The sequence below is a fragment of the Erigeron canadensis genome, chromosome 3 (genome assembly GCF_010389155.1).
Source record: "Erigeron canadensis isolate Cc75 chromosome 3, C_canadensis_v1, whole genome shotgun sequence".
Lineage (NCBI taxonomy): Eukaryota > Viridiplantae > Streptophyta > Magnoliopsida > Asterales > Asteraceae > Erigeron > Erigeron canadensis.
Window position 1 is genome coordinate 27435956 of NC_057763.1, and position 12232 is coordinate 27448187.

Below are 12232 nucleotides of genomic sequence, written 5' to 3' on the forward strand. Positions count from 1 at the left end.
TAAAAAATATCATTTTGATGCATTAAAAGTCCATAAAACTTATATAGTGCATAACTAATTATCATTATTTAAGTGTTTAACAACACATTGATCCGTCAAAATCGAAAAAATCACGTTTTTTGGTGGATGGATTATTTTGAAGAATATGCATCCAAGATGGATGCACAAAACAAAAAACATGGTTTTCTTGATTTTGACAGGTCAATGTGTTTATAACATCTGCGAATTTTGACACCTTGACTTTTATGTAAAATGCTTAGTAAATTCGAATAAAGAATGATTTAGCTCCTTTGAGATTAAATAATGGGCAAAACGCTTAATGGATCACTTGACCACTCGTTGGACGATATGATTTTAGACGACAAAAGGGCAACGATTTATTTGAGCTAGTAATGTGTGAAGCGGGTCAAACCATGATCCAACCCCATCCCCTTATCCTCACCTCCAACGTCCACCACCCTTTCATTTCCCCCTATCTCTTTCTCTCTCTAATTCTCTTCCAAGAACACACACACAATCTCAGTCTCTCTCTAAATTTTCTTCATCAATTAGTGTATCTCAAGTTAGATTAATGCAAGATTAAGCTTCATCATTATCTCATCTTCATCATATCAAAAATTCGGGTTTTGAAGTCCAAGGATTCTCCCATTCGGGTTTGAGCACGAGGTGAAGGTTTTGGTAAGTCAAATTCATCCCATAATTATCATTTCATGTTTATTTACATGTTTCTAGTTGATTGCAAACGAATTCGGGTCACAAATCGGGCAAAATCGAATTAGGGTTCAAATAGGGTTTGAAATGGGTCAAAATGTATATGAGCAAGGATTTGATGTTATGAATCGAAACTAAGATGTGGGTTATGTTTATATATGTGTATTTATGCTTAAAAACAAGTTGTAAAGGTCCTTGGGTCGATCTTGGGTCAAAAATGGGGTTTTGGGATGTTTTGGATCGTTTTTGGCCAAGTTTCTGCTGCAGATTAGGCTCACTGCGGCGCAGTGGGAGGTGCCAGACCCCACTGCGGCGCAGTGAAAAGTTGTTGAACCAGGGATTCTTCGCCAACTTCAAACGCTTATAACTTTTGATCCGTAAGTCCAATCGAGTCATATGACCTATCGTTGGAATCGTATAAGAGTCTACTCTCTTGTAGTAACATTCATTTTTCATGAATCTTTCTCCATTTCTAAAATGTCGAGTTGAATGTGTCTTGTTCTTAAGGGGGAAAGCAGTTAGACGTCTAAGAGTTGTGACTCGACCTTAATCTTACTAAAACAAATTGTTTAGGACTATAGAGTTGACTTTGATGATAATACGATATTTATTGCTAGGTTGCGGACTCGTAGCGGTTGTTGAGCGTTTGTAACTTTTCATTAACTCGTTATCGTAGCTTGGAAGCCAAGGTGAGTTCCGTAGCTCCCTACTCAATTGAGATTCGGGCTGGAAAGTGCACCTATACGTGTTTGATTGTTTGATTGACTTATTGATGTTTTGTTGGTTTATTTGATTCATGATGCATACGTTTATGATTGTATATTGTGTGATTAGATGATGCTTCGAGTTGTGGTTTGATTGATGGTTAGCTTGTAACTGTTGATGGATTGCGCTTTTGATTGTGATATGATGAATATTTAGGATAGATGTACCTACATGGAAGTCGGTTATACCTTCAAGGAGTTTGAGATGTGGAGGGTTAGCCGCTGGTACACCCTGTATACAAACATCGAGAACTCGTTGAAAGTAGAATCCTCTTAAGTGTATGTACGTATAGTTTTGGTTTGTTTGATGATTGACGGATTGTCTGATGGATTGTTTGTTGGATTATGCATATGTTTGGTTAATGTGATAATTTAGGATAGATGTACATACATGAAAGTCGACTTTGCTTTCAAAAGGTTTGAGATGTGGTGGGAAGGTTGCGGGTGACCCTGTATACAAACATCAAGGACTCTTTGAAAGCAAGCCCTCTTAAGTGTATGTATGTATAGTTCGATTGCATTGGTTGTTATTGATGAGATGTACGTAGCCCCACGCTAATGGGAAACGTGAGCGAGAACGTTCGCACCCCTGCAGGGAATCGTGTGTGGGGCCGTTCGCTCCCCGGGGTACGTAAGCATGCATTTGATGAGATGATTGTCTGTTGAGACAAATGTTTATCCGGGGGTATAGACGTATACACCGGTGTTGATCTGGTATATAGACGTATATACGCCGAATGCATTGCATAGATGGCCATACATATCATACGCATCACGACATTGGCATGCATATCATACACATTATGACATTGACATGCATACGATTCCTATTTGGCATTGGCATTATATGTGTTTACCATTACACGCTTGTTTATCTTTTTGAAATCTTGATGTTTGATAATGTGGCACGTGAAGGCTACTGGTATGCTTGATCTTCCTTATATGTATTGTGATTATTGACGATGGCTTCATGTGATCCATCACTACGAACTCACCAACCTAGTGTTGACTTTGTTTAGTGCACTTTTTCAGGTATTCATGTGAAGTTCGAGTATTGATTGGCTGCTTGTCGTTTCTGCTAGAGCTTGGACTGGGACTCCCATGGATCTGTGATCCGTTGTCCACTTAGGTTTCATGTTTAGTACTTATGAAATTAGTTGAAATGATCCGTTTTATTTCTCATTCATGGCTTCTTGTTTACTTTGTATCTTGTACCTTAAATGTTGGCTTGGATTCATTGAATCCTTTATTTTCATGTAGTTTATGTTCTACGATAATTCCACCGTGTGCTATATAATTTCCGTAATATTTTGAGCCCTATCTCGGGGTGTTACAGTGTTGTTATACACTTAAATAATGATAATTAGTTAAGCATTATGTTAGTTTTATGGACTTTTAATGCATCAAAATGATGTTTCTTAAATGTTCTTGCCGTTTTTATTTTAAAACTGTTCTCACTGGAGTGTTACCCTATATATATATATATATATATATATATATATATATATATATTAGAAAGGCCATAAGATCAAAATTTTCATGCTCATTTAAACCTTTTTATACTAGAGTGTAATAAAAGTTCATGGTTGTACAAAGTTAATTGCAAACAGTTTACGCATAGTATTGGGTATTAAATAAGTTTTTTTATAAGCATTTCACACTATGAAAGTCCCACAAATGTTTATTTTCTTGTATACTAAGCATTTCCAATCATAATAAGGTTTAATAGCTTTTTTGTTTACCACATCATTTTGAATTAAAATATTTCACAATAGCTTTTTTCATTAAACGAATATAAATCTAAATAGACAGGTGTTATTGGGGATGAAATTGAATCTTAAATGTAAATAAAGACTTAAAAGGAAGCCTAGAAGGGGGTAAAAGAAACATTAATGGACCAAATCAGAAACTTGATATTAAAAAGCTATTGATGGAAGATGTTCAGCTTCTTTAACCTTTCGGAAGAAAAAAAAAAGCTTTCCTTCATATTAACAAAAAGCTTTAAATAGTTTTTTTTATATAATATAAGTGGCAACCTTTCATTGTGGATATCATTATAATTGGTATCAATACATTAAATATGGAATGTTACTCGTTACCAATAAAGTTTAAGCTTACATTTGAAGGCGAGATGCTTGGTTTCAAATTTTCAATCCTTTTGGATACCCCTTATCAATTAAGGCTAACTAAACTAGTACAAATAGAAGGTCAATGACAAAGCCCCAAAACAGTTAAACCTAAAAGCCACTTGTGTGATTTGAAAAGTGCATGACATAAAAGTGTTTTTCTATACACCATATGGTAGTAGATCATAACCATTTTATAATAAAAAAGAAATTTATTCTACTTAAGCTTCAATGAAAGAGCCCAAAACCGGTAAAACCACTTGTATGGCCTTCGTCTTCAAGATAACTAGATATTTAAATTTGTTTTAAGAAATTATACGTATAATCTCGATTTTCAGGTAATGAAAAGTTTTAAGTTGTTTCAAGAAATTACGCTATTTGGTGTTCTTTTTCCATTACATTCTGAATTCAGTTTTCTACTCATTAACGATCGTGCTCATTAAACCATCTTGTTTGACACTTCATTTACAGTACATTATAACGGCAATTAGACTTCCAACGACCAAGTAAAACATATAAACTTGTGAATTCTACTCAAAGGCAACGCCTAAATGTAACAAAATAATTTGTTTCGATAGATAGACATATATAGGATACTAGATTAAACTCACACGTTGTGCATGACTGACTGAAAACATAAATAAAAATACAATAACTGATAGTTACATTATTATTCATAATTTATGATATAAAAAACTGTTAAATTAAGACTGATGTAAACAATAAAATTATACTTTATGAAATATATGATACACGTCAAATATTTTAGCATGACTAATGAAACATAAATATTTATAAATCATAAAAAAAATTATGATATATAATTTTTAAATATAATAAAACAAATACTTTTTAAAAAAATAAACATAATATAATAAACAATCTCATTTGAGAAAAAAAATAATTATTATTGAATTAATAAAAAAACATAGTATAATGTATATAAAAAATAGAAAAAATAAATATTAATGGTTAGATTATGATTGATAATAATTAAGATAAGAATTAATGGTTAATATGGCAACATAAATATAGTTTTAAATGGAAAAATGACACCTCATTAAAAATCTAATATAACCTAATCTAAAAATGACAAAGAAAAAAACAAAAATCTAATATAACCGAATCTAAAAATGACAAAGAAAAAAACATATCCGAGATAAATCAGATTTTCCTTGGACCTATTTAAGAGAATCGTTAGATGCCAATAAACACGTTTTAACAATGAAAAGAACGCCAACAAATCCCAATTTCATACATATATACTAGACATTGAATGTTAGAAGTTACAATTTTGACTCATGTACCTGTGATGGGAAAACTCTAGTTATGTTCTATCATTTTAACAATTTCCATTCAAAAATTAAGTAACACCTTAACTTTTATTATTCATAATTTATAGATGATTATCAAGATAATACAACCGTTCAGTTATATTTAACACACTTGACTACTTGCAATATAATTAAACCGCATGTCAACCAAACATGATCCGTTATGACCAGTACCAAATATCATCATTTGAGCAGGACATAATTTGACAGGTTACTTGCCTCCAGTTTATCTACTGAAATTCACATTCAGCTTGTGGCATAGATTTAATACATGTTGACAAAAATGCACCATTTTTCTAGGCATAAGACTTGTTCATGTTACATATCATGTGGTTTTGGGTTTTCGAAGAACTCACAAAACCCTTATTCAAGTTTAGTAAGATAAATTCATACTGAAACTAGGCGATCGATCACAAAAAAGTAACTACCTATAAAAACAAATGATGCAACTCCACTGCGAGCCATTCGCAACCAAATGCCACGAAAAAGGATATTTCTATCTCGAGGATGGATGCCGGTAAGTCTCTCAAACCTCCTTCCTGGCAAAGTCCACCTTAGGAACTTCCTCTCCATGGTAATGTACTGCACGCAAACAACCAACGCAAGTATCAAACCAAATACATATAGGTATAGCAGGTGAGTGCCACATAATCACACAAAAGCAACTTTGTTTAATAAGCCCATTAACGCGAAAAAAATGTAATTTAGGATTCATCTTAATGATAACAGACCAAATAAAATAAAAGTTTGAAAGACAAAGGGTTATGGGTCATAAGGGTTGAGTGTGTTAATAATTTTCCATGACAATGTATGAAGTATACAAGTAATATAACCATCTAAATTGTTTTCTTCCAATCTTAGGGATCATTATTGTAACAGTTTTGAGTTTAGCTTTTAACGTTTTTAGTATTAATCACATAGCAAAAAAAAATAATAATACTATAGCTTCTGAACCCCCTAACCTACATGTTACTAAATGCAATTTGATACCCCAGGCTACAAGCCCAAATTGCTACCACTGGGCTACAACCCCAATGGTAGAAAAGAAGGTTAATTACTTTTTTCTTTATATATATATATATACAAAGTGTTTCCTTAATTTGAGAACCATTTTTTTTGTAAGAACTATGAGAACTCTTAAAATATGTATTTGTTCACATGTTTTTTTTGTTCATTCACATGTGAAATAATATAAAAAAGTATGTTGTAGAATAAACTTTTTTAAGAAATATATATATAGGGGTAAGATAAAATGAGTCCACCTAAAAAAAGTCCATTGATTTTCGTAACTTACACACCACCACCATCATCTACTACTACGATATACAAGACTTTTTTGTAAAAACACTAAAACTTTCAGGCGACGGGCCCACCGGAAAATCATGTGTAAGTAACTTACACATGTGTAAGTTAACTTACACATGATTTTCCGACGACGCGGTGGCCGGAAAATCATGGTGGTGGTCGGAGTTAACTTACACATGTGTAAGTTACATGGACTTTTTTTGGACTTTTATTAGGTGGACTCATTTTATCATTTTTTTGGACTTTTTTATAGTTATATATATATATATAACTATAAGCCATTGTCACAATGCATGACACGAGGTTCTTCAATAATGTCTATTTTCAATTCATAGCAAGGACTCCATGTAATAAAAGCTTGTCAATAAAATTGATTCTGAACAAATTAATCACAGTCCCCTTTAAACACAGAACCTCTCTATGTTCATAACATTTTATGTATAGGATTATACCTTTGGCAACACAAGACATTGTGATCGACATTTGGCAGTGTCAAAAGAATGGGACGCTGCTGCAGCAACTGAGCCTGAAAATCCAGCTGCCAGACTAACAGCTAAAGGGTGTAATGGGCCGATATCTTCATCAGAGCTGAACAAAACAAAACGTACAATCAAATTAAAGAAAAATTACATTTTGATACCAAGCTTGTCTACTTTAAGTCTAAGAAACCAGTATAGAAGTGATAAAATATGCAGCCATGCAGGTACTAGCCAGTCAGAACTCCAAACATGTTCGATCCAAAATGGGTAACTATTTGGTAGCCAGCCTGCCAACACTTTTTTGACTTTTCATTTTTCTATAGCCTTAAAAATACAATATATGACAATAGATCTGATTTTCAAATTAAACTCATTAAGATTATTTAGTTTGAATTGAAAAACTGCACATGGGCAACTTTTGACCCATATTCAGTTTGACCATTTAGAGGAAAAGCCTAGTCAGATCAGCCTATTACCTGTAAAAGGGACTAAATAACCCACATCCAACCAGTCATTAGGTTCAAGAGCAAGATTTCAAGCTCCAAGTATTTATCACTAATAAACTCACCGACTTATATTTGGTCCAAACTATACAAGACTTCTCTAAAAGTTGATCGAAACACAAGTTAAAGTGTTACACCAATTAAAAAAATTCTATTAAGGGCCAGGGTATAGAGACCTTGGAATCGGGTCCATCCCAACAGCCTTCCAGTCCAGCATCGCACGATGCAGAAATTGCCAGCTTGAGAAGAATACACCGCCAAAAATTGAATCACGAACTAACCCAGATCGCATACCCCTCCACAGGGCTCCCCATCCTTCCAAAGATATGACATCAATAGGCCTCCTAACCTGATAAACGGGTGGAGCCCGCCCAGTCCCAGTCATCATCCACGGGTACTCTTTTAGTGAGCCAGTCAAGTTTGCTTGCTTAGTATTCAGGGCAGACAAAAGACCAACAGAATGGTTCAGTGCCTTAACATCTGGAGAATACCCACGTAGTAGTTTTGCAACTGAAGATGATACAGAAGTTTTTTGTAAACCCATGGAAGAGTTCGATACACGAGAAGCACTCGTCACTTGTGCACGAACTGTGAGAAGCTCAAATGGAGAGCTGATAAGTGATTCCACAGCACCGGCTGCAATTCCTGCCATAAGAGCCTCTGAGGCATACACATAGTTGTCTTTACGACCATCTGCATAAAGTTGGGGGCCACAAAAATTATAATGTGTTATCCATTATGCAAAAAATTTGATCATCCACTCATCTGTAAATTACAAGTTTAAGATACTATCCATAACCAAAAACAATAAGTTACTCTACTAACCAATAGGTATAATGCCAAAAGGATGAACAGTCCACCTTTATAGAAAGCTGTCAACATTTCATATGTGCCAAAGCGTGCTCCCACTCCCAAAACTCTCCCCAACGCCAACCACCCAAAGCCATTGTACACCCCTGCAGTAAGTTTAAACACAGACTATGTTATGAGAAATGAGTTAATCGGTCGGTTGTAAATATATATCTCAAAAAAAGAAAACTAAAGTAGAAAAAAGTTGTATACAAGAAAATGGAAATGTACAACTATTCTAAATTCCGTCAATGAAAATAGAAAGCTTTCTATTACTTGTAACCTAGTTTTCAGTCAATAATGATAAATATAACAAATTCTTCAATAACCATTGGAAATTCTTTCCCTTGTAACGAGTTTTGTAAGGAAATGTTCTACAATTGCTACTCTTATGATTCTTAACATAGTTACTTTATATCACAGGGCATTAACAAAACTTTCTCTATAGCTCTTAATAATATATGCTATAAACCATTCCCTGCCATTGTGCAGTGCATGTAGATTAGTTCCCATGGCCCTTTGTCTACTATAAAAGTTGAAATTCCGATGCATAGAACTGTGTTACGTTGCTCATTTCAAAATTTCAGTCAATACCTTTCTACAATAGAGAGCCAGTACCCAAAACTTATCTATAATGTTTAAATCATAACTTTAGGCATTAGTCATTAAATTTTAAGGCACACAAAACATATAAACAAATATTCACTGTACTTGGTTTGAACAATCCTTAAGTAATTGGGCATAACTTACCCACAACAAAAATCCATTACTGACAATTTAAAGTTGACCTCTCAAATACCAAATGATCGAACTCTTTATCGTTTACTTAGTCAAATCTTTACAGCATGTAACAGCCATCATGTTAAACGCCCTCATCCATCATTTTAACAAAACCATAAATTCAACAAAGCTACATTACAGAACTTTGCCCTGAAGCTAAAACTACCTGGACATGACAACTACTAACACATTTCATAATTGCATAACATATAAACATGATACAAAGGCATATAATATATATATACATATATATAATTGGTTAATCGGCAAGAAATCATACCAGAATCTCCTGATAGTTTGCGAACTCTATCAAACACCTGAGCTGCAGTCAACTGTTTATCTGGACCTGATCCAACCTGTAAAAAAATATACAAAAAATATTATACCAATGAACTAATAAAGATGAAATAAGAAAAATGAGCAAATGGGTCAAGACCAAAAATGAAAAAGGTGTAAACTTTAACATGAAAAAAAGTACAAAATTGAAATTAAAAAATAAAAATAAAAATTGGGGTTTGGATAGATGACCTGAATAAGGGTTTTGATAGTATCAAAAGGGTAAGTGGAAAGAGTGCCTAAAGTTAAGGCTGATGCACCTGCAAATGCATGGATTGCAAATGTTTGATTCTTTGAAAAATCTTCCATCTTAATACAAGAAATGAATAAAGTGAGAATAGGGGTTTTTGATTTATGAAATGAAAAATAGGGTTTTAGGTTTGGAGTTTGATTTGATTTCAGGGGCAAAAAACGGGGTTTACAATTGTTGTTATTGTTGGATGTAAATAAAGTTCGAGGATAACTTTGATGATGTTAACATTATTTTGGTTGATGATGTTGTTCTCACAAACCATTAAAATTATGGGGGGTTTTTTGATATGTGTAGAAATTGATTTAAGTAAGTTTGTGAGAACAACATCATCCATAAAGTTTATGCTTATGACTGGTAGTGCCGTAAACGGTTCGGTTCGGTTAGCTAGAAATTTTGAACCGTTTTTCGGGTTTTGGTTTGGTTCGGTTAGTTAGAAATTTTAAACCATTAATTTCGGTTACCCGTAAATCGGTTACCCAAAAAAGTCGGTTAATTGCGGTTTTATCTTCGGTTAACCATTTATTAAAGTTATGGTAATATAAAGTTTAAGTTTTCAATTATAATAGTCAATTTACATTGTATTAATTAAGTTTTCTATGTAAAATAGTTATTTAACTACATTAAAATTTTGTTTTATAAATAAATATCTAATTTTGAATTACTTTTTTGTAACATTATATTTATACAATGCAAGTTTATATCGAAGAGTATTATGATAAACTACTTAAAATGTCTTTTATACGATATTACTAATATTTTTAATAAATATTTTAAACAAAGTTAACAACTTTTTATTAACAAGAGTATATATATATAACAAAATTAGTTAAAATATCCAAAACTAATCATAGATTGTGAAAGAAACTTAATAAAATTGTTACAACAAATACAAAAAATTAGTTAGATAGATATGTAAATGATGTATTCATGTAATACATATATGTGTAAATATACATATATATAGTTATATGTAGCCATATATCAAAATTCGGGCCGGTTTTGTTAACCGCGGATAATGAATATTGAAAACCGTAACTGAACCGTTACACATCGGGTTTTTTGTTTTCGGTTTTTTTGGTTTTCGTTTTTTTTTGCTTCGGTTTTTTCGGTTTCAGATCACGCGATTCGGACCGATTTTTCGGTTTTCCGATTCATTTTTTACACCCCTAATAGCTGGACTACTGGAGTAAAATGATTGTTCTACTCTAATGAGTTTTTCTTTTCTTTTTGGAACATAGACTCAATTGATCTACTTTGTTAAAAGGCCGAGATCATGTGGGTAACTTTTTTTCAAACCTAAAACTCTAAAAGTTTATTAACTTAGGGTCAAATGGGTCTGAATGTAACTAATTATGCTTGAAAATTTATAGTGTGCACAAATTTAAGTTACCTTTATTGTATGTATGAACTTTAAAAAAATGTTATCATGTAACTTTTTGTGACCCAACCAATCAAAACTTTGCATGTAGCCTGTTAAAAAAAAAAACGTGAAAACGTGCACGTGGCAGCTCACATGACCTGTCACGTATACCATGTTACATGATTGAATATTTTTACCAAATTCATGCATACAATAAAGATCGACTTGAATTCGTGAACATTATAACTTTTCAGGTATAATTAATTACATTTCGGCATACTAAACCCATTAATTTTAACGAAGCCACGCAATGAGCACAAAGCGAACTATTCTTTCGCCTTTTACTAAAGAATACCATGTTAAAAAAAAGCGTGCACGTGGCAGCTCACATGGCCTGCCACGTATACCATGTTACATGATTGAACATTTTTACTAAATTCATGCATACAATAAAGATCGACTTGAATTTGTGCACATTATAACTTTTCAAAGTATAATTATTTACATTTCGGCGTACTAAACCCATTAATTTAAACTCATTGCATGGCTACGTGGGTACTGGGTACTAGACCTAAAGTTAGTTAATTAAACTCAATACCTAAAATCATAATCATAGATAAGTTTTGGGTAGTGGACCTTTATAACGCTAGGGTTTTAGATTTTTATCCCAATTATGTTATAAGTATGAATGTTTATTGTGTTTATATATTACATGTTAAATATCTACTACAGAACAAGCTGTTTTGTTAAAGTTAGCTTGATATGTTTAAAACTGGAAGTTATGTGATTGGATAAATTGAACACATTGCCAAGCCAATTACAATCTAACTAGATTTTAGATCCGTGTTAAATACACGGGTTTTATAACATTATTAATATAAAAATTCATATATACATTAAATGTAAAAAGAATTGAGATATTAAAATATAATATTGAATATTAAATAGAAGATTTTGTATCCAATTACTAATAATAAGAATGATTATCCTAATTATAATTTGATCACAATTAATAATAACACTAATGATATAATATAATAAGAATGATAAACCTAATTATAATTTGATCACAATTAATAATAACAACAATGATATAATATAATTACTAGATTTTAGACCCGTGTCCAACACTGGACATGAGACTTACGACATTATTAATATTAGATATTAATACATGTAACTCATTATAAGTTCAATGTTGAAGATATAAGTAGATACTAAGTGTTTAGTTCAAATGTCAAGAATGCTAAGCTAATATTAAGAAAAATAATGTAATATTGGAAACATATACCCTCCTTCATCATTTGAAAGACTTCTTTATAGATGAAATTTGTTATAGTGTTTCTTGTCTTCTCATCTTTGTCACATATTAACACCTTAAAGCCCCTTCTCGACTTAACTCAATATACTGCAATGTACAATTGTTCGGGTG

General features: G+C 32.5%; 1 protein-coding gene and 1 pseudogene across 1 annotated transcript; one reads left to right on the forward strand and one right to left on the reverse strand.

The window, feature by feature from the left end:
• Positions 1 to 5066: 5066 nt before the first annotated feature.
• Positions 5067 to 9575, reverse strand: LOC122593646 (mitochondrial tricarboxylate transporter 1). Its single transcript, XM_043766075.1, has 6 exons — positions 9380 to 9575; positions 9132 to 9207; positions 8083 to 8178; positions 7399 to 7915; positions 6693 to 6828; positions 5067 to 5517 (listed from the first exon to the last, which is right to left on the reverse strand). The coding sequence occupies exons 1-6, from the start codon at positions 9494 to 9496 to the stop codon at positions 5323 to 5325; spliced, it is 1137 nt and encodes a 378-aa protein (XP_043622010.1). The 5' UTR covers positions 9497 to 9575; the 3' UTR covers positions 5067 to 5322.
• A 1541-nt stretch (positions 9576 to 11116) lies between these two features.
• LOC122594724 lies at positions 11117 to 11160 on the forward strand (annotated as a pseudogene).
• Positions 11161 to 12232: the final 1072 nt, after the last annotated feature.

Coding starts and splice junctions, on each gene's coding strand:
- LOC122593646 (XM_043766075.1), bottom strand. CDS start 9,496: ATGGAAGATTTTTCAAAGAATCAAACATTTGCAATCCATGCATTTGCA. Junction 7,916..8,082: donor GTTGACAGCTTTCTATAAAG/GTGGACTGTTCA, acceptor AACTTTATGCAG/ATGGTCGTAAAGACAACTAT. Junction 5,518..6,692: donor AATGTCTTGTGTTGCCAAAG/GTATAATCCTAT, acceptor GTTTGCGTGCAG/TACATTACCATGGAGAGGAA.